Source organism: Salarias fasciatus, chromosome 15, assembly GCF_902148845.1.
Source record: "Salarias fasciatus chromosome 15, fSalaFa1.1, whole genome shotgun sequence".
Classification (NCBI taxonomy): Eukaryota; Metazoa; Chordata; class Actinopteri; order Blenniiformes; family Blenniidae; genus Salarias; species Salarias fasciatus.
Genome location: NC_043759.1, coordinates 26,481,102 through 26,503,886, shown reverse-complemented (window position 1 = coordinate 26,503,886; position 22,785 = coordinate 26,481,102). Strand labels below are relative to the sequence as shown.

The window sequence follows — 22,785 nt, the reverse complement described above, 5'->3', positions numbered from 1 at the left end:
GGCGATCCTCTTGAGTTCCTGCCGTTCCTGAGGGCGTTCGAGCACATCATTCACAGTCGGACAGACAACGATGCAGATCGTTTGTATTATTTGGAACAATTCACCACAGGTGAACCGAGAGAATTGGTGAGAAGTTGCCAACACATGAACGCACAACAAGGCTATGAAGAGGCAAGAAAGCTCTTGACTTATCACTATGGCAACGAACAGAGAATAGCTGCGGCATATGTTGACAAGGCTGTCAAATGGCCTCAAGTCAAAGCAGAAGATTCTAAGTCACTTCACAGCTTCTCTATCTTTCTCACTGGATGCAACAATGTTATAAAGGACTTGGAGTACCTCGAGGAAATGAACAGCCCAAGCAACCTTCAGATCGTTGTCCACAAGTTGCCCTTCAGGCTTCGCGAAAGATGGAGAGTTGTAGCTTTCGACATTCAAGAGAAGGAAGGAAAAAGACCAAACTTTGCCGATCTTGTGGAGTACATCAACAGACAAGCTAAGATAGCTTCAGACCTACTGTTCGGTGATGTCAGAGACCCTTCAGATGTCAAAGAAAGGAGTAAATTCAGCGCTAAACCTGCAACAGGGCGACTGAAAAGAACCACTGGCCTAGCTACAAGTGTAACGCCAGCCGACGATTCCTCTGAATCAAGAAAGATTAAGCAGACCGGCAATGCCTTTCAAGAGCCATGTTTGTACTGCAATAAGGGACACGCTCTGAATGCATGCAACAAAATCAGAGGTCTGCCGAATAAAGAGAGAGTTGAATTCCTTAAAGGAAAAGGGCTTTGTTTTGGGTGTCTGACTCAGGGGCACATGGCAAAAGACTGCAAAAAGAAAGTCACATGTGAAATTTGCAGCAAGAAACACCCAAGTCTGCTTCACACGAAAAGAGAGGAAGATGACAATCAAGTAACTGCCAAATCTGAGAAGTCAAGTGAAGGCTCCACCAGTAAACATTCAACTCCACAAGAGCAGGTGTCATCCAAGAGTGAACTGTCAGCAGTCACCGGGGCCGGAGGCAGCGACTGTATCCTCTCCATTGTGCCAGTGCGCGTCAAATCCAAGAGAAGCAACAACATCATAGAAACGTATGCGTTCATGGACTCAGGAAGTTCAGCAACGTTTTGCTCTGAAAGATTGATGAGACGTCTTGGTGTCAATGGTAAGAAGACTCAAGTGCTACTCCGTACCATGGGACAAGAGAAGCCTATTTCCTGCTTCGTCCTTTCAGATCTAGAGGTGTGTGGTCTCACAGAGAACAAGTACATCAGTTTGCCAGATGTTTACACCCACACGGACATACCTGTAACGAAGGAGAATGTTCCAGTAGAGAAGGACCTGGAAAGATGGCCGTATCTGCGGAACCAAGTGCGGCTCCCACAGATTGACGCAGATGTGGAGATGCTCATCGGAATGAACGCTCATTCTGCAATGGAGCCTTGGAAGATAATCCACAGTCAAGAGGACGGGCCTTATGCCATAAAGACAACCCTTGGTTGGGTAGTGAACGGCCCTCTGAAGAAAGACAACGACCACAAGTCAAGTCACTGTAGTCATGGTGCTTCGGTTAACAGACTATCAGTCAGCAGTGTGGACAACATGCTGTTGCAGCAGTACAGTCATGATTTTCCAGAGCAAGCCTGCGAAGAGAAGTCTGAAATGTCACGAGAAGATATCCAATTTATGCAGTGTGTGACTGAAACAACCAAGAAAATTAATGGACACTACTGCATCGGAATGCCTCTGAGAAACAAAGACGTTGTGATGCCAAACAACAGGTGTGCTGCAGAGCAACGAGCATCGAGCCTGAAAAAGAAACTCGCCAAGAACTCCACCTTCCATGATGAATACAAGTCCTTCATGTCAGACCTGCTGAGCAAAGGCTATGCAGTGGAAGTTCCTGCCAACGAGCGCAACCGCAACGATGGACGAGTATGGTATATTCCCCATCATGGCGTGGTTCATCCCCAAAAAGGGAAGTTGCGGGTCGTTTTGATTGCGCCTCTTCGTTCCAAGGGAAGTCATTGAACGAGGAGTTGTTACAGGGGCCGGACCTCACGAACAGTCTGGTTGGAGTCCTGACGAGGTTTCGCCGTGACCACATCGCACTCATCTCCGACATCGAGGCGATGTACCATCAGGTGAGAGTTCCAGATGAAGATTCAGATCTTCTACGATTCCTCTGGTGGCCAGAAGGAGATTTGAACCAGCCTCTGCATGAGTACAAGATGGTCGTCCACCTGTTTGGGGCCAAGTCCAGCCCTAGCTGTGCCAATTACGCTTTGCGGCGGACTGCAGAGGATGAGAAATAGAGGTCATCACCTGAGGCAGTAACTACAGTTCTTGAGCACTTCTATGTAGATGACTGTCTCGTCTCAGCATCTGACGAGAAGAAGGCTACTTCCTTGACCAAAGACCTCATTGCACTTTGCAGAAGTGGAGGGTTCCGTTTGACTAAATGGTCTAGCAATAGCCGTGAAGTATTGTCATCACTTCCCGAACATGAACGTGCAAAAGAAATCAAGAATCTGGATTTGGACAAAGACAAGCTACCCATGGAGAGGGCGCTTGGAGTGGACTGGTGCATTGAATCAGATTCCTTCAGATTCCGCATCCTGGTGAAGAACATGCCTGTTACCAGAAGGGGTATTCTTTCAGTCGTGAGCTCGATTTACGACCCCCTTGGTTTCCTGTCGCCGTTCATTCTCCTCGCCAAGATCATCGTGCAGAATCTCTGTCGAATGAAACTCTCCTGGGATGATGAGATTCCCGAAGATGTAGCAACCAGATGGTTTGCCTGGCTGTCTGACCTGAGCCAGTTTGCCAGTTTCTCTGTCAGGAGGTGCATCAAACCTGAGGGATTTGGTCCAGTAGTGTCAGCACAGCTGCACCATTTCTCTGACGCTAGCGAGAAGGGCTACGGCGTTGTCAGTTACATCCGCATCAAGAACAGCCACGGCCAAGTCCATTGCTCGTTTCTTCTTGGGAAATCAAGAGTGACACCGCTCAAGCCAGTCACCGTGCCACGCCTTGAGCTGACGGCAGCTACCATCGCGGTGAAAATGGACAAGCTCATGAAGCGAGAACTTCGGATGGATCTCAAAGAGTCTGTGCTATGGACAGATAGCACCACTGTCCTCCGATATATTGACAATGACGGCGCTCGCTTTAAAACCTTTGTTGCGAACAGAGTGTTGACAATCAGAGAGAACACAAGACCCGCACAGTGGAGATATGTCAGCACGTCTTCTAATCCAGCTGACCACGCATCGCGAGGGATGAAGGCAGAACACTTCCTGAGGTGTCAGAGTTGGATTGAAGGTCCTGACTTCCTTGCCAAGGACAAATCTCACTGGCCGGTCCTGCCAGAGTTCTCAAGAGAGATAAGCAATGACGATGCAGAGTTGAAGCGCAAGATCAGCGTGAACATCGTCAGTGCCATCAACTCAAGCACAGATCTTCTCTTCAAGCTGATTCATCATTACTCCAACTGGCACAGTCTGAGGAAGGCCATCGCCTGGATGTTGAAGCTGAAGGAGCTGCTTAAAAATCTGTCTGAAAGAAGGAAGATCTTTGAGTCCCAAACCCAGTCTCCAGACAGTCAAGGAGTAAAACCCAAGATTGTCGAAGACCACATGCATAAGTGGAAATCGGGTGTGAAAGGTACTCATCTGACTGTCAAGGACATCAGGAGAGCTGAAACTGCTATCATCCAGTTGAGCCAAAGCCAAACCTTCCATGAGGAACTTTTTGCGCTGCAGACGGGTAAAAAGATCAGGAGAAGCAGTTCTATTATGAGATTGGATCCTTTCCTCCAAGATGGCGTCATCCGGGTTGGTGGAAGACTGCGCCAGGCAGCCTTGCCAGAACACACAAGACATCCGGCCATTTTGTCAAAAAACCATCATGTCACAACTCTGATCATCAGGAACGCACATGAGGAGACTGGACATGGAGGGAGGAACCACACCCTCGCTCGCTTGAGACAAAGGGTCTGGATATGCAAAGGGAATGCAGCAGTGAGAAGTGTGCTTTCAAAGTGCGTGAAATGCCGGAAGAGTCAAGCTGCGGTTGGTGAACAGAAGATGGCGGATCTACCACCAGATCGTCTTCAGCCAGACCAACCACCGTTCACCAATGTCGGTGTAGACTTTTTCGGCCCCTTTGAAGCAAAGCGTGGACGAGCGCGAGTCAAGGGTTACGGAGTTTTGTTTACTTGCCTCACAGTCAGAGCCATCCACATTGAAATCGCACATTCTCTGGATACAGATTCCTGTATAAACGCCGTGAGACGATTCATAGCGAGACGAGGCCAAGTGGAAGTTATGAGATCTGATAACGGTACGAACCTGGTGGCTGCAGAGCACGAGATCCGCAAGGCGATAAAGGAGTGGAATCAATCCCAAATCTCTGAAGCTCTGCTGCAAAGAGGAGTTACCTGGATCTTCAACCCGCCCGCTGGGTCGCACCATGGCGGGATCTGGGAGCGCCAAATAAGAACAGTGCGCAAGGTACTTTCCAGTGTCCTGAAGCTTCAGTTACTCGACGACGAATGTCTGCACACTGTGATGTGTGAAGTGGAAGCAGTGGTTAACGGAAGACCACTTACAAAGTCATCTGACGACATCAACGACCTCGAGCCACTGACACCAAACCATCTTCTCCTGTTCAAGGGAAAGCCAGCACTCCCTCCAGGCATGTTTCAGAAGGAAGACCTGTACTGCAAACGAAGATGGAAGCAGGTGCAGTACATCTCCGACATCTTCTGGAAGCGTTGGTCAAGGGAATACTTGCCCCTCCTACAAGAACGGCAGAAGTGGCTGGAAAAGAGGAGAAACGTGAAAGAAGGTGATGTCGTACTCATCGTGGATGAAAGGGCTCCAAGAGGGTCCTGGTTGATGGGTAAAGTGGTGAAGACCATCCCCGACGCCCAAGGCTTTGTTCGTCGGGTCCTTGTCAAAACGAAGACCAACACCCTTGAGAGACCCATTGACAAGTTGTGTCTCTTGCTGGAGATGGAAGAATCTCATGGACAATGAAAGATGTTTTATTTCAGTTTATTATGTGCTAGAAAGCGTATTTAGTTTTGTGTTAGTTTAGACCTTAGTACAAGTACATAATGGGGATTTGAATATAGAAAATGACTCTTGAGTTTATTTAGTTTGGTGTAATTGTCATCCCCACGATGAGCAATTAGGGGCCGGAAATATTGGTGCCATTTTCTATTGAATAATTTAAGTTCATTTTCACTTGTTATTATTTGGAAATGTTCAGTATTTGCATGCTGCAGAATATTTGTGATATTATAGCTGCATTACTGTTATAATTTGTATTTTTATAATTTTGCATTCATTGTGATGTTAGATTTTCCAGAGTAAATAGCCAATAAGAACTGACGCTGAGCAATGACGTTTTTGGAGCTCACGCATTTATGATGTGAAAAGGATGTGTTTTTTCTGGAGAGATTCATTAAAAGACGGGGCGAACACACTGTTTTCTATCGTCGTTCAAACTTTAACACGAGTAGACTCATTCTTTCCGTCTGACTGAGTGGTTATTTGAATGAATCTGAAGAAGGAAATGATAAAGAATTTAAGAACAGACATTTAGCCACTACACTGCCTCTTAACAAGCATCCCCATCAAGCTGCCGTCAACATTGACAATCCGTTGCAACTTTGGCCCTCCTGAGGAAAAGTTTGAAGGGCTACTTGGTGGCACTTCAGATCCTCGCCAAATTTTCCTTTGGACTGTTTTCAGACGCCAGGAAATATATCCTGTGCTGCTTGCAGCATCACAGAAGTGTTCCTAAAATGAAAAAGGTTAAATGCATTGTCAGTACTTAGTTCATGAGAAATCTCAGAGAATTCATGTCAGTGTTACGCACATCGCTTCAGACCAAAACATGCACTGAATGACATAAATGAAAATGCAAGAACAACATGAAAATAGTCATGTAAACAATAAAAATGACAATGACATAGCCTTTCTGGGTATATGGATCCTTGAGAGAAGGGAACAGTGTCACGATCCCAAGTGCATTTTCCTCTCTGACTGCCTGAGTGGGGAGGTGTCTGAAAGGAGATACAATAATAATGATCAATTATCTTGATTCATGTCATGGCATGCCGTTAATTTGTACAAATAAAGAAAATATGGAAACACACATACCCATGACTGTCAATCATGGGAGCCACCAGTATGTTGACCATTTGTCTTCTTGTGGTATCTGTCAGGGTCTCTGTTGTTTGGTCCTCCTTCAGTACTTCTTCACCACCAGACCTGCCTCGTAGTATGGCTTCAATCAACTAACAAAAACAAGATATGGTGACAAACAGCTTTTCTACAGACTCAGACTGACACCGTTGTAGTGTAAGAGGAAACTAATGAAAATCAAGCTTTATTATAACCTGTTTAGCTGATGCTGCATCTTGTTTATTCTCTGTCTCTTCCAGGGATCTCATCGAACATTATCGTTCCACTTGTGCTGGAGCTTGACTCAAACCTCAGAAGCAGAGGACAAGGAGCAGTCTGAAAATTCTAAAGGATTAGGAGACATAATATTTGCTAACTTTATTCAGTAGGGTGCAGAGTGCTTTATTATGCCTGATTTCATATCTCACCTTGACTTGAGAATACTGTCGGCACCACATTGCCTTGTCCAACCAGGTCGCTGAATATTTCTGCATCAACTTCTGTCCCTGTTGCATCCTTGTATATAAAGTTAACATCAGGTGGCAGGCAACATCTCTGGAAGACTGAAAAACAGTGGCATAAAAATGTGCTTAATGTGCTTTCAAAGTCTGCAGTGTCTTTTGCCTCCCAGTCAATAACTGTTCAAGTTGGATAGATTCATTCAAAGATTCTGCAACAGGCATGTATCAAAACCAGAGTACAAGAGTGAAGTTTTTAAAGAATGTGGTTCAGTTATCAAGCCTTTTTCTTAAAGCTGGTGTCCGGAGTTTCCGTCCGTTTCCAACGTATGTATCATTTTTCAACAGAGCTTAAATGTGTCAGTCTGGTTCGATACTACAATATAATATTAGCATAAAGCAATATAAAAAAGTATTTATGAGCCCCGCCTTCGTCTCATAGACCCCCATGTTATCCAAAAAAGCGCCGGTCAGCGTCAGCCAATAGATTGCGAGCTTCCGCCTTGTTGCGCTGTCAATCAACGTGTGGAGCAGCCAGAGAGCACGGCCGCTCGCCCAGCAGAGGAGAGTTAGCAACGCAGCAGCCGCCGCGCTCACCTCGGATATATCCACTGTCTGCTGAACATCCACCGTAAACAGCTCAACATGGAGGATGCTGTAGGACTCAGAGGCTCTCATTTTCACCCGACAGATAATTCGCGTGCACAATTAAAGGGGCGTGGCTTGGTCGCTCATGAAAGCAGAGGGAGGGGGAACCTGAGACGTTGGATTAAAAAAACCTCTCTCTTTCAAAACTCCGGACACGAGCTTTAAAAGTGCATTAAGGAGTTTTTCAACTTTAAAAATACTTATTTTCCACCATAAATATGTTACACATTTTTAATGATGTGTACAATGTGCCCTGACATATTCATTACAAGTTCCTCTAACAGCGCTAAACTGTCACTTGAAAGTCACAGTGCCGGTCCGACACCAGAGTTTTTTTGGGGAGAATTTGAGAGGAATGACGTAATGCACGCTCCGGCTGGTTAGGTTTCGTTTTGTCCGCCATTACTCCGCCAGATGCTTAGTGAGCAACAACTGAGCAGGAGCTTCCAGAAAGTAAGAACAGACTGGCTTCTAGCACTGCCACAGCTCCACACAGACTCCACCAGGGAGAAGAAACTTACATTTTACTCGAGCGCTACTAAAAGAGCGAGGAAGAAGTTCCCCTCTTCCGTGCACGCGAGTCACAGGCACGAGTTTTTCACTAAGCTGCATTACGCTCAAGGCCTGCAGGGGGCGCTGTTTCGCACAAAACGCGCAAACTCCTTAATGCACCTTTAAAGGTACAGTGGACGATTTTCTAGAAAAAGTCGAAGCCAAACGTCTGTTACTCGCTTTTTGAAGAACGCCCATGTGCCAGACCATCCTGCCTGCTCTGCTGCTCCTACGAGCCGCTTGACGGCGTGACGCGAGCATTTCTCCAGCGTGACTAACATGTTGGAGGACCAATAGTTGAGATTCACATCCCGAAATTCATTGGCTAAGAACATCGTCCACTGTACCTTTAAGCCAAACTGAAATAAGCTTAAAGGGCAACTCCGGTTTTTTGACACCTGGACCTTATTTATAGGTGTGTACATGCTCATATACTCACTCAGACAAACATCGTGCAGCTCGGAGTCCTTCAGAAGTTATTTAGATCCAAACGATGTCGCCGCACTAGCGGGGGTGCCACAGCAATGGAGCGTTAGCGCGGGACATAATCTCTGCAAAGTCGCTCATTTCGGCTGTATTTTTCCTCCATCGGCGCTGGGTTGCCTTTCGGTCGGAAGGGGGGCCTCCGGCGGTGTCCCGCGGCCTGGCTCGGAGCGTGCATCCGCCGGGCGGCGGAGATCTGGATTCTCCCGGCGAGGAGAGAGCTCCGGCCGCAGCGCGGCGTCCCGCGGCCGGCCCGGAGCGCGCATCCGCCGGGGAGCAGAGATACGCTTCCTCCCGGCGAGGAGAGAGCACCGGCCTCGGCGCGGCGGGCCGTCGTGCGTCCCGCGGCCGGCCCGGAGCGCGCATCTGCCGGGGAGTGGAGATACGCATCCTCCCGGTGAGGAGAGACGTCCAGCGGCCCAGCGGCCGCGTGTGAGCCGTGCGTCTTCGCGGGTGTCCGGAGCCTCCGTGGAGCAGCTGAGGGCCGTTTTCCAACTCGGCCCCTGGAAATCAGACGCCGGGGCACCGTGACAGCCGAGGCCGACTCAAAGTGCCTCTCTGCTGGGGAGAGGAGCGCCGCAACGTTCCCATCCGAGCTAATTGTGGCTAAGTTAGCGAAAACTGTCAGCTCTTCAGCTGACCCACCTGAAGACGGTAGACGAGCTGACTTTATGATAACACTGGCGATGGATGAAGAAATACAGCCGAAATGAGCGACTTTGCAGAGATGATGTCCCGCGCTGACGCTCCATTGCTGTGGCATCCCCGCTAGTGAGGCTACATCGGTTGGATCTAAATAACTTCTGAAGGACTCCGAGCTGCACGATGTTTGTCTGAGTGAGCATATGAGCATGCACACACCTAGAAATAAGGTCCAGGTGTCAAAAAACCGGAGTTGCCCTTTAATTACCTTTTTCATGGAATTGAAGAAAGTCAAACTGTCCTTCAGCTTCATCCAGCTTCACGTACTTCTGCTGTTGGTTGTGCTTCACCTGCACCAGCATTTTCACTGAGACACACAAGAAAGCTTATTAAAGTCAACATATAAAGGAAGAACAGTTTAGAGTTCATGGTGGCATAAAGCTGGGTGACAATTATGACTTTTTCAGGGCCTCTATCAATAATCTTAATATTTATTTCTGAATAATTGCTTTAAACAAATATAAATATATCGATTTTTTAAATAAATTATGAATTTGGAAAAGGATCTGAATTTGATATTTAAAATAGAACTAAACGTTGTTTCTAGAGCAGTAACAGTAATGTTTACAACAGCAAAGCAACAATATCAACTTGATAAAATCTCATTGGAAACAAATCTGAAATGTTTTTTTTTTTTTTAAGTCATATCCCATCACAATACTAAATAAGTTCAAAAAGGAAGAAGAATACAGATAGTGGGAAATATCAGTTATTCATCCTGTCCTGTGTCTTTCCTCCTTTTCCGGGTGTTTATGTGAGAGTCAGGCTGTCTCGACCAGGAGCAACATTAACCACAACCTGACACATTGAAGTGGTGAAGTGTGGGTAACAGCTTTAACTTGTTTGTAGCACATAAATGAGAGATGGAGGAACGAAAACATTAAAAAAAAAGGTTTACATGTTTGTGCTTGTCTAACAGGTGTTTTTACTGGCAAAGGTATTGGTCTGAATATAGTCATCACTTGATTTAAGATTAAAAAAATATTACTGCAGTATTAAATAAATAAATATATTCTCTTTCTCAAAATAAGCAGCAATAAGCAACAATTAAGTACCTCAACGGTTCAATAACTGCATTAATGATGTAAATAACTTTATAACCAACAAATTCAAGTTCTATTCAACTTCATGAACATTAATAATGTTGGGTTCAGTTTGGCCTGTAGAGAACAGTTCTTCAGAAAGAAAGCAGGAGATTTCAGCTGCTCTGAGCTTTTATTACTTTCTCCTGAAGGCTGTAAAACTGAAACAAACCAGATATACAATGAAGTGAACAAATACTCAAGATGGATCACAACGTACATCACTGTCTGAAAACAAAACCAGTCAGTATTTAAAATCAAAGCCGCTAGCTCAATGCTAACTATTAATGGAAACGCCATTAACATGCTAACGGAATTAGCATCTGCGTTGAAGCTTCAAAACAAACCGACAAACTCACAAGTATCAGTTTCACCTCCATCCTGAACATCAACTAAGTATACTCGAGTACTTACAGGCAGGTATTTTCGATGCTGTTTGAAATGAAGCTTGGAAAAACCAACAGCAGCCACACTGCTCAGTCTTCTTCTCTCACTGCTGCAGGCTGACACTCTGTCCAGCTCACTAGCTCCCCCTAACGGGGGGCGGAGCCACTGCATGAAGCAGAGGCAGTGCAGCTCACTCTGGCCCCGTCTGGTCCTTGTTATAGCACCACCCCATTTTTGAGAATATGAGAAAATGTTGGGACCTGGTTATTAAGGGCTTTATAGGTGAAGAGAAGGATTTGGTAAATCCTGTCCGAGATTGAACAGGAAGCCAGTGAAGAGAAGCTAAGATTAGGCTGATATTTCTCCTGCTGGTTCTGGTCAGAACTCTTGCTGCAGCATTGGTCCAGTTCACATGGGTGGTTTTTTCAATCCGATTAAAAACAATCGTATTAAATCCATTTGCATAAATGGATGGCAGACAAAGCGATCCACGTTCAATCCTCGTACACAAGGGCCCCAGGTGACGTGGATTATACGGCGTCCTCCCAAATGGACGATATCTGTGACACTCACACAAAGTGTCTCACAGAATTTTCAGGTTCTGATCTATAACTTTGCAGCCAGCAGGCCTCAGGGCCGAGCAGTGTGTTTTTATCTGCTGGAAATCTGCTTGCTCTGTTAGTTCTCTCAGAGTTTTTATTGAAAAAAGTGTTTCTCAACCACCGTCCAGTACTTCTGCTTGTTTTTCACTTTTGACTTTTAAACACTTATTGTGTTTAATAATGACTATGAGGGTTCTTTACTTTGTGGATAATGGAGAATTGATACTGTAACGAGTGCAGAAGATGGTAGAACTCCTGATGTCTGCATGACTGTTGTGACACATGAAAACACTGCTGTCTGTAATTCAGTCACTGCTTTATGTGTCAGATGTAGGTTGATTTTAAACTTGCCAAAACTTAAAGGGGACATATTATGCTATTTTTCAGTCATGTCATATCGGTCTCAGAAGCCCAAACATATAAGATTTAAGTTTGTTTGTCCCAAATTCATCCTTTGTTCAGAGTTTCAGCGCTCTAAAAAGTGGCTCTGACGAGCCCTCCTCACAACAGGCTGTTTCTGAGTCAGACTGAGGTTCTTCTTCCTCCTTTTCATCATGGAAACTACATCGATCAAAGACAGATTCTTCAAGATTTGTTTGATGCATTCAAATGTTTATTTTTTTTTATGTTTTTAAGAGAGATAGTAATTTTTTTTTCATTTTCCTTTTCAATGCTTCTGTGTCTCTTTCCTTCCCTCTGTGTTTGGACTGAAGATTTTATCGATGTTTTCAGAGGTTTTTCTTCTTCAGTGCTTGACTTCCTTTTTCTTTCTTTCCTTCCTTCCGTGTTCATAATATCACTCATTTTTGTATGCAGTTTTGCTTCTTCGATGCCTCTTTCTTTCTTTCTTTCTATCTTTTTGTTGTCTTTTTCGCCTTTCTTCATCTTTCCATGAAACGATTCCATCTCTTCGTAGTCAGGGTCCAAACCGGGGCCGAATGTAGGGTCAATACCGGGGGCACACGTGGGAATCTTGCCGGGGCTGCACATCGGGGTCATAACGGGGCCGAATGTTGTACCCACAATTGGGGCATTCCCAAGGCTCCCACTGGGTGGATGAGTGGGCCTCCTGCTGGGGGAGCGTGTGGGGCCCACGTTGGAAGCGTGCGTTACGCTCTCGCTGAGGGCGCAAGTAGGGCCCAGGTTGTGGACGCTGGTGGGGCTCACGTCGGGCACGTGCACGAGGCCGCCACTGTTGGTGTGGGTGAGGCTGCTGCAGGTCTGGGTGAGGCTGCTGCAGGTCTGAGTGAGGCTGCTGGAGGTCTGGGTGAGGCTGCTGCTGGAGGCCTGGGTGAGGCTGCTGCTGGAGGCCTGGGTGAGGCTGCTGGAGGTCTGAGTGAGGCTGCTGGAGGTCTGGGTGAGGCTGCTGCTGGAGGTCTGGGTGAGGCTGCTGGAGGTCTGGGTGAGGCTGCTGGAGGCCTGGGTGAGGCTGCTGGAGGTCTGGGTGAGGCTGCTGCTGCAGGTCTGGGTGAGGCTGCTGCTGGAGGCCTCGGTGAGGCTGCTGCTGGAGGCCTGGGTGAGGCTGCTGCAGGTCTGGGTGAGGCTGCTGCTGCAGGTCTGGGTGAGGCTGCTGGAGGCCTCGGTGAGGCTGCTGCTGGAGGCGTGGGTGAGGCTGCTGCTGGAGGCCTCGGTGAGGCTGCTGCTGCAGGCCTGGGTGAGGCTGCTGCTGCAGGTCTGGGTGAGTCTGCTGCTGGAGGCCTGGGTGAGGCTGCTGCTGCAGGCCTGGGTGAGGCTGCTGCTGCAGGTCTGGGTGAGTCTGCTGCTGGGGGCCTGGGTGAGGCTGCTGCAGGTCTGGGTGAGGCTGCTGCTGCAGGCCTGGGTGAGGCTGCTGCTGCAGGCCTGGGTGAGGCTGCTGCAGGTCTGGGTGAGGCTGCTGCTGGGGGTGTACCTGTGGCTCCCGCCGGGGTCTCATGTAGGGCTGATACCTTGTTCCCATGTAGGCCTCCCGTCGGGGTCGCATACAGGGCCCCTGCTGGAGAGTGACACCGGGGCGAGCCCAGGCCAGCACCACATAGAGGGCTTTGGTGCCCAACACGCGGCCGTTCATCTCCTTCATGGCCTTGCTGGCCTCCTCTGGGGACGAAAAACACACGAACCCATAGCCTTTGCACCGTTCCCCCTCTCTCACCACCTGTGGAAGAGACACAAGTTTAACTCTTTCAGTTCAGGTATGAAAAAATTCAATTGAACATCGTCTTTCTCAGAGTTCCTACTCATTCAAAATGCCTGTCACCTTAGTTTACACAGGACGTATTGACATACGACAGGAATTAGGAATTAGAAATCCATTAAAGTTTGTAATTCACTGCTACTTGACTGCTCACCTTGACGCTTACGATGCTTCCATATGGACTGAAAGCTCTGTACAGACGCTCCTCGTCCATGCCCGAGTCCAAGTTGTGGATGTACAGGTTGACCCCCTAGTTAATTCAAGGACAAAGGAGAAGTTAGTGCCAAACCGAATAATAGTCATTCACTCTCTGTAAACAGTACAGCCTGGACTCAAAGGTCCTCTGCCACTTTCATTCTGAGGGTGAAGGATCTGCTCCTCAAAAAGTGACGGGACATGAGTTCAGTGACCTACTGACCTGATACCTGGCCCCACGATCCAGGGTCTCGGGCTCAAACCGGCGCCTGAGCTCGATCTGCCGCTCTCCTCTCCTCTGGGCTCGGCTCACGAACAGCTGCCGGCCGTTGAAATATTTGCCGTTGAGGTCGTCCACCGCCTGGGAGGAAATAAACATGGTCATCGTGATTTGAAGCAGAATGTGTCATCTATCCATCAGTCGTCCTCAGAAGTGGTTCTTACCTTCTGTGCGTCCTCGTGTGTCTCGAACCGGGCAAATCCAAATCCCTTCGACCCTCCGTTCTCGTCCCTCATCACGCAGACGCTGGATGTTGGTCCTGTCATAAACAGCAGATGATTAATATCGATTCACATCCTCAGCTGTGAATGCTGAGTGGAGATTAAATCTGACTCTCTTACCGTATCTGCTGAAGAGCTCTTTTAGCCTCCCATCATCCAAGTCATCTCCAAAGTTCTTGATATAGACGTTGGTAAACTCCCTGGACTGTATGGCCAGCTCAGCCTCCCTGTCCTCATAGGGCTGGAACGGTTCGATCGTTCTGTTGAAGAAAACATCATGAAACATAAACCTGCCTTCATAACTTGCAGTAGCAGGATGGAGCAGTTTGAGGAGCAGAAGTCACACTTACACTTGCTGGTCGTTAAACAGCATTCCGTTCAGCCTCTTCGTGGCCTGCTCAGCGGCCTCTGCAGTTTCAAACTGCACGTAGCCGTAACCCCTGGAGATGCTGTTGTCGTCACAGGCCACCTGGAAAGAAGAAGACCCAGGAGTCAGAAACATTCACAAGCATCATGCATTTCCACAAAAACAATCAACTCCACAAGATTCAAGACTGTTATGCAAAGTAAACGCTCTACATGTCAACAGAGCAAGGCCCCCGAACTCACTTTACAGGACAGCACTGTCCCGAAGGCCGAGAACGTGTCCAGGAGGGCCAGGCTGTCGATGGACTTGTCGAGGTTCTTGATGAGGATGTTGGCCGCTCCGCTGGCTCTCTGGGAGGGGTTATGTTGGCACCACATGATCCGAACCGGCCGGCCGTTGATCGTAGTGAATGCCAACTCATCCAGGGCTCGCTCAGCTACACACAGACCACAAGAAAAGACAAAACAACAGCTTGTTAACAGGGTCGCCCCTCGAGATGCAGCATCACACAGGACTAAGACTGAAAACATGAAGAAAGACACTCTGGAGGCACAGCGCCTCTTTTAGAGCTTGTTTAGATAAAACTCACCATCTTGGCGGTTCTGGAAGTTAACAAAACCATAACCAAGGGAGCGGCGGGTCAGGCGGTGTCTGCAGATCCTCACGGAGATGACGGGCCCCACCTGGCTGAAGGCCTCATACACCATCATCTCAGTGGTGCTGGGGTGCAGGTCTCCCACATAGAGAGAAGCCGAAGGGTTTATGGGCGCAAACTGGTCCATAATCATTGTCTTTCTCTTCCCGGAACCTGACAACTGAAAAGACATTGGTTCAGAACGTCATTATTTGCATAAATCTGCAATATCACAGCAATGACAAATACTATTCCCAGTTTTAGTGGAAACTTATAGAAACTCTCACTTAAAAACAAGTTTTCTTACATCTCTCAGTGAACGCTGCTCGAAAGGTTCTCTCTCCTGGCCAAATGTACTCATGAAACACTGTCAGGAGATTCTACTCTGTAAAAATGTGCTCTCAAACTGAAATCCAGAAAGATCTCGCTAACAGAAGCTCAGTCAGAAGTGTCTAACTCGCTGGTGGGTGATGTCTCTCCTCAGTAGGCCGCTGTGCCGATCCGGAGCTCTGAATAGTTCAGAATGGAGAGCTGAGTCTGGAGGTCCAGTACATCAGCTCTGGTGATGTCATCACAGCTTCACTTTGGTTCAGTGTTTCAATGGAGGATGATGTCATCAAATTCCCCATAGTGATCTGCACACATTGTTGCTATGGAAACCAGCTGGGGACATTATGTTCACTACAGTGTTAATGAAGTAGAGTTCTCTCACCGCCACATTTGTGGCTCAATCTGAACATATGATACATCAAATCGTAGCTACAGTCCTTGTGATTCTCACAGTGTTTTCATTTTCTCTCTATCTCAAATGTTTCTCTCTCCAGGTGCGTTTGTTTGAGGAGAGTGCAGATTTTTCTCCCATCCGCTCCAATGCATTCTGCAGAGAGATTTTCTGGACGAAATCCAAAAGGTTACGCATTTTAATAAACTCATTCCTGCTACATGGATGATCCTACAGACTTGACAGTTTCAGTTTATTTCTATGAAAGGCTTCTGACGCTCACGGTAAAAAAATCTTTTTCAATTTCACCTCTCGGTTACTGAAACATGACATTTCTGCAACCTTACAAACTGGATGAAAAACTGCTCAGGTCTCAGCTCAGAGCTCACAGTGACACACACACACACACACACACACACACACACACAGTTTTGTCACTTACATTAGGGAGGCACGGCATGGCACTCATGATTATGAGGGGTGGAGAAGGTTTCAGCTGCAGGAACAGCGTGAGTGTGTCGAGGTGTCGGTACGTTATAAGTCAGTACATTAAGACCACGTTAAGATAAGACAGACGTCTTATTGAGAAGAGAAACAGCAGCAAGAACAAAGCTGTTCCTGTAGCGGGTGGTCCTGACTCTCGGGACTATGAATCTCCGTCCAGATGGTAGCAGCTGGAACTCACTTGCCAGGTGAGGAGGAGCCAGTCCTTGGAGGATGGCTGTTGTTCGTCCATCCATCCTTCCACCCGGTCCATATCCAGGACTGGGTCTCAGAAGCAGGGATTCCCAGACTTCCCTGTCCCCAGACTCCTCCTCCAGCTCTTCCTGGAGGATCCCGAGGCGTTCCTCGGCCAGCCGAGAGACATAGTCTCACCAGCGTGTCCAGGTTTTCCCCGGGGCCTCCTCCCAGCAGGACACGTCCAGAACTCAGCTCCGTCTTCACCAAGACGAGCTGGATATGACGACTGCATCGCTGCAGATGCTGCACTGATCCTGTTCAGAGTTTGACTGACAGGTGAACATGCTGCTGTGAGGGGGTCGGTCTTGTATGGAGACACAATTCTTCATTCAGTTCAACAGAAAGTGATGAAACCCACAAACGATTTTTAAGACATCAGAGGTTTAGTGTTGAAGCTAAAGGGGACGAGGACGAGGAAGAAACTCCTCTTCAGCCACTGACCGATCAGAGTTTGACTGATCGCTGCTCTCAGCTGAATGATTATGTAATCTACGCCCATGTATGGTCATGAGGGTCACATGACAGCAGGGTGCGACTCAGCAAAAAGTAATTGTTTCTCCCTTGGAGAAAATAATTATGAAATCTCACAATTTGGGCAAAAGTAAGTAAAAACTATCCCTTTTGATTGTAAAATCGGTTCTCTTTCAGTCGTCGGTTTTCAAAACAGCCAGACTTTCAGTCTTGACACAAAAGCCCTCCGTCTGTGATAAACATGAGATTTTCCTCCATCTGGCTCCTTTATAACCGACAGAGGACACACCTTTTCTCCCCCGTGAAAACAGACATATCATCAAATTATCCCTGCTCAGCAAAAAGACCAGTGTTGAATTAACTCACAGAGTTGATTTTAACACTTTTTCAGGGTTTATATAGCTCCACACTCTCCAGAGTTAAAATAACACTTTCAAAACAGTTAAACATTTAACACTACGCCAGAGTTCATCCTTTAACTCATAACACAGTGTTAAAGTAACACTGAGAGATTTGACAAATAACACTGCTGAGTCTCTTTTCACTATTTAGGTCGTGTTAGTTTAACTCATGGAAGTGTCAGTCTATTTAAACTGATATGTCGAAATCAATTGTAAAAATTAATTGAAAAACAACATCATAATTATCAAACAATTGTTTATTTATTCACCCTCACAGTCATTAATACAGTTGACCTAAAACATGATGAATGAAGGCAGAATGTTCGAACTTTCATCTGCAACACTGTAGGAGCTTTGAATGTCAAATGGTTTGTGAAATTTAAGCTCAGACATTTTTATTAACATTTCCTTGCTTTGTGATGCCTTGAATGCATGATGATGGCCATCAAAGTTTTCTGTGAATGACTTGTTTTTCAACAAAGAAATGTGATCATCCGCCAGAAGGAGATCACTGATTTGACAAAAGACTGGCATGTCTTCTTCCACTGCAATACAAACAAGTCTAACTTTACATTCCACACCATCAACTTTGACCCAACGTCTACAGAAAATATCTTTTGACAGTTTCCTTTCAAGCACTTCATTGTTAACCACATTCACGTCTCTGACAGAGAAAGATTTAACTGGCCCGTATTCCTTCTGTTTAAGGTTGAATGTTTCCCAGTGATAAGCAATGGACATCTGATGCTTTCCAGCAAGTGATTTGGTAATGTTTTAGAAAATTTTAAATGACTCTTTAAACACTTTGTGTTTGGCTTCAAACCTCACACTCCACATACAATGGGGGAAATAAGTATTGAACGCATTAACTGTTTTGTCATTACATTTATTTCCAAAGATGCAATTCATGTGACATTTCTTCCAGACACTGGTATTAACTCAAATAATCCACACATGAAAAGAAATCACAACATTCAAATCCATAAATAGTGATTATGTGGAATTAAGTGCAATAACACAGGAAAAAAGTATTGAACACACCATGGGAAAGCTGTATAGTTTGTCAAGGAAAGGCACCATACCATCTCACACCTGAAAGTAATTAGTCTTTGTACTTCCTATAAGTGCAAACCAACATCAGCTGGGTTAGTGCTAACTGATGGCCCTATAAACAGGTTGTTTTTTCACCAAGTAGTCAAACAAGACACATCTCATGATGGGTAAAAGCAAGGAGCTCTCTCAAGACCTTCGCAGCCTGATTGTTGCTCAGCATCAGAATGGAACTGGTTACAGGCTTATCTCAAAGAATCTGAGTATTCCAGTAAGCACCGTTGGGGCCATTATCCGCAAGTGGAAGAAGCATCACCTTATCATCAACAGGCCGCGCACAGGAGCTCCTCGCAAGATTTCTGACCAGGGAGTCAGAAAGATGGTCAGAAGAGTTCTCAAAGAGCCAAGGACCACCCGGAAAGCACTCCAGCAAGACATGGAGGCAGCAGGTACAAGTGTTACAGAGAAAACGATAGGCAATGCACTCCACCGCCATGGCCTCTATGGACGCTCAGCCCGCAAGACTCCGTTCCTCAAAAAAAGGCATGTTGAAGCTCGTCTAAAGTTTGCTAAACAGCATCTGGATAAGCCTGTGGAATACTGGGAGAATGTTGTCTGGTCAGATGAGACCAAAATTGAACTTTTTGGCTGTCATACTACACACCATGTTTGGAGGAGAAATGGCACTGCACATCACCCAAATAACACTATACCAACAGTGAAGTTTGGTGGTGGAAACATCATGGCATGGGGTTGTTTCTCATCTCGTGGTACTGGCAGACTTCATATAATTGAAGGAGCAATGAATGGAAACATCTATCGGCAAATTCTTGAGATGAACCTCCTGCCATCCACCAGGATGATGAAGATGAGACGGGGCTGGACCTTTCAACAGGACAACGATCCGAAGCACACGGCAAAGTTGACTCTCGAATGGTTTAAAAAAAAGAAAATCAATGTGTTGGAATGGCCCAGTCAATCAGCTGACTTAAATCCGATCGAACATTTGTGGAAAGAACTAAACACAAGGGTTCACCAGAGGGCACCAAAGAATATTCAGGATTTGAAGACAATCTGTGCGGAGGAATGGGCAAAAATCACACCTGAGCAGTGTGGGCGATTAGTTCATACATACAACAAGCGTCTGGAAGCAGTCATTGCAAACAAAGGCTTCTCCACAAAGTATTAAACGAGTCTCAGATAGTGTGTTCAATACTTTTTTCCTGTGTTATTGCACTTAATTCCACATAATCACTATTTATGGATTTGAATGTTGTGATTTCTTTTCATGTGTGGATTATTTGAGTTAATACCAGTGTCTGGAAGAAATGTCACATGAATTGCATCTTTGGAAATAAATGTAATGACAAAACAGTTAATGCGTTCAATACTTATTTCCCCCATTGTATACAATAAGGGGCCAATTCTCCTTATGGAAGATGGGTAATGGATCATAAAATGATGCTTTGGTATCAAGTTTCTGTGGGGACACAAGTCCTTGAACAGCTTGAGGTGGTCAACAATCAAATGTGTTAAATATACTGTCATACCTGAAGTGAGAGAAGGTGAAAACTGCCACTTTTTGTTTCCTGCAGGAATAATGTCACCAAACAACACAGGGATGTTTTTCACCAGACACAGTGTTTGAATAGAATTTAATTCATTACCAGCACTCTCCAAAACAATCTTGGTGGGACGGTTTTTTCTTTCTAAAAATCCATAATCAAAACCATAAATCCTGGAAAGCAAATCCTGTTCTGAGAGATGGTGTTGTGTGAGATATCCAAAAAGCAATTTGATCTCATACTGAGCTACACCCTCAAGAATCCATTCCATCCATCCATCCATCATTCCATCCATTTTCTACCGCTCATCCAGGGCCGGGTCGCAGGGGCAGCAGTCTCAGCAGAGATGCCCAGACTTCCTGTCCCCAGACTCTTCCTCCAGCTCCTCTGGGAGGATCCCAAGGCGTTCCCAGGCCAGCTGAGAGACGTAGTCTCTCCAGCGTGTCCTGGGTCTTCCCCGGGGTCTCCTCCCAGCGGGACATGCCCGGAACACCTCCCCAGGGAGGCGTCCAGGAGGCATCCTGAACAGATGCCCGAGCCACCTCAGCTGGCTCCTCTGGATGTGGAGGAGTAGTGGCTCGACTCCGAGCTCCTCCCTGGTGACTGAGCTCCTCACCCTGTCTCTCAGGGAGCGCCCAGCCACCCTACGGAGGAAGCTCATTTCAGCCGCTTGTATCCGGGATCTTGTCCTTTCAGTCATGACCCAAAGTTCATGACCATAGGTGAGGGTGGGAACGTAGATTGACCGGTAAATCGAGAGCTTCGCCTTTCGGCTCAGCTCCTTCTTCACCACAACGGACCGATACAACGACGGCATCACTGCAGCCGCTGCACTGATCCACCTGTCAATCTCCCCTCCATCCATCCCTCACTGTGAACAAGACCCCAAGATACTTAAACTCCTCCACCTGGGCCAGAGTCTCTCCACCGACCTGGAGGGGGCAAGCCACCTTCTTCCGGTCGAGGACCATGGCCTCGGATTTGGAGGTGCTGATCCTCATTCCTGTCGCTTCACACTCGGCTGCGAACCGCCCCAGTGCATGATGGTCCGGGTTCGATGAAGCCAACAGGACAACATCATCTGCAAAAAGCAGAGATGAAATCCTGTGGTTCCCGAACCAGACCCCCTCCGGTCCCTGGTCCCTGAACCGGACCCCCTCCGGCCCCTGGCTGCACCTAGAAATTCTGTCCATAAAGATTATGAACAGAACCGGCGACAAAGGGCAGCCCTGCTGGAGTCCAACATGCACCGGGAACAGGTCCGACTTACTGCCGGCAATGCGGACCAGACTCCTACTCCAGTCATACAGAGACCGGACGGTCCTTAACAAGGGGCCCTGGACTCCGTATTCCCGGAGCACCCCCCACAAGACACCACGAGGGATGCGGTCGAACGCCTTCTCCAAATCCACAAAACACATGTGGACTGGCTGGGCGAATTCCCACGAACCCTCGAGCCCCTATGGAGGGTCTAGAGCTGGTCCACTGTTCCACGACCAGGACGAAAACCGCATTGTTCCTCCTGAATCCGAGGTTCGACTATCGGTCGAATCCTCCTCTCCAGTACCCTGGAATAGACTTTCCCATGGAGGCTGAGCAGTGTCAGGTCCTGATCTATACTCTCTCTTTAGGAGAATGCATATTTCTGGATTTCTACACATAAACTTGAGTGTTTCCAAAATCGGCACATATATAAAAGTATCCTTCACAGGTACTTGATCATAACTGCCTGATTTTTCTGATTTTGCCTGTTGTCATATCTCACCCCAAGTGTTACTTCAATTGGGTCAACCACTCCCCATTTTTCTTTGAAATAATTATTTCGTTTCCATTCTGTATTCAGATTTGTAAAAGGGTTTTCCAGATGTTGAAAAGATTCATTTATTACGGTTATGTTGGGACCAGTGGCAGGTAAACAAGAATTAGCAGTATGCTTTGCTTGTGAGCGAAGCTCGCTTCTTAGTTCCTCTAAATCTCCTACAATTGAGGACACCAAACTGTTAGAAATCCCACTCCCCTGTAATTTGGTCACAATGGATGCACACATTTCTTTGGTTGGATCTTTATGAAGTCCTGGGTCACTGCCCTTAGAACTGACACTGATGTGGAGCATTGACTTGGTCTTCAACAGCGTGCCACTGAGATGAAGATGCAACTGGCTCACTAGAGGAACAAGCAACAGCTGCAATTGGGGCAATCTGCTGAACATTGCTATGAACACTATTAAAGTGCTTTTGAAAACCTGCATATGTTAAAGGTGCTGTAGGCAGGATTCCGCATCTCCACCATCTTGCTTAGGGTTACCTAAGTAAGATGGCGATTTGACCCATCTAAGATGGCGAGTTGAAACCCAGCACAGCCAATCCCGTCCTGTTTTCTCTGACATCACGCCCTCACGCAAGTTAAGCCCCTCCCACAAGAACGTGCGACGAACGCCCCTCAACCAATCACAGTTAGAGCCTCAGGGGCTCTTCTGATTGGTCAAAGATACCTGGAGCTGTCGAGATTCCTTTTCAGCTCAGAACAGAGACAGATGGAAACGCTGCGCCCTCGCGGTAGTGCAATTATGCTACACTCCTAAAGGATTATCAATGGATACTCTAATATTTAATCCAAAGAAAACACAGAAAAATTTGCATTGACTAGCAAAATCCTGCCTACAGCACCTTTAAGAAGTGATGCCTACAGCCCTTCTGAGAACAAAACAACTTAAATTTAGGTCCAGGAAAGTAACCATGCTCAACTCTTAAGTGTGAAATCAACTGCTGACTGCTGGGCTACAGTTTCTGGAGCATGAAACAGGTCAACGTTATTTCAGCCTCTCGCTCAGAGACTGTGAGTGCCACAGGCTGGTTCAG

At 46.8% G+C, this 22,785-nt stretch overlaps 1 protein-coding gene across 1 annotated transcript; it reads right to left on the bottom strand.

Moving 5' to 3' along the window:
* Positions 1–12,057: 12,057 nt before the first annotated feature.
* On the bottom strand, positions 12,058–15,126 carry LOC115401505 (polyadenylate-binding protein 1-like). Its single transcript, XM_030109757.1, has 10 exons — positions 14,934–15,126; positions 14,587–14,780; positions 14,328–14,446; positions 14,098–14,237; positions 13,921–14,015; positions 13,700–13,837; positions 13,436–13,531; positions 13,000–13,242; positions 12,225–12,332; positions 12,058–12,183 (listed from the first exon to the last, which is right to left on the bottom strand). Exons 1-10 carry the CDS (start codon positions 15,124–15,126, stop codon positions 12,058–12,060), a joined length of 1,452 nt encoding a protein of 483 aa, XP_029965617.1.
* Positions 15,127–22,785: the final 7,659 nt, after the last annotated feature.

Excerpts from the sequence above, each read along its gene's own strand:
- LOC115401505 (XM_030109757.1), bottom strand. The coding sequence starts at position 15,126 with ATGGACCAGTTTGCGCCCATAAACCCTTCGGCTTCTCTCTATGTGGGA. Across the intron at positions 13,243-13,435 it reads GAAGCATCGTAAGCGTCAAG|GTGGTGAGAGAGGGGGAACG; the intron begins GTGAGCAGTCAA and ends TCTCTTCCACAG. Across the intron at positions 12,184-12,224 it reads CTTGCGCCCTCAGCGAGAGC|CAGGAGGCCCACTCATCCAC; the intron begins GTAACGCACGCT and ends ACGCTCCCCCAG.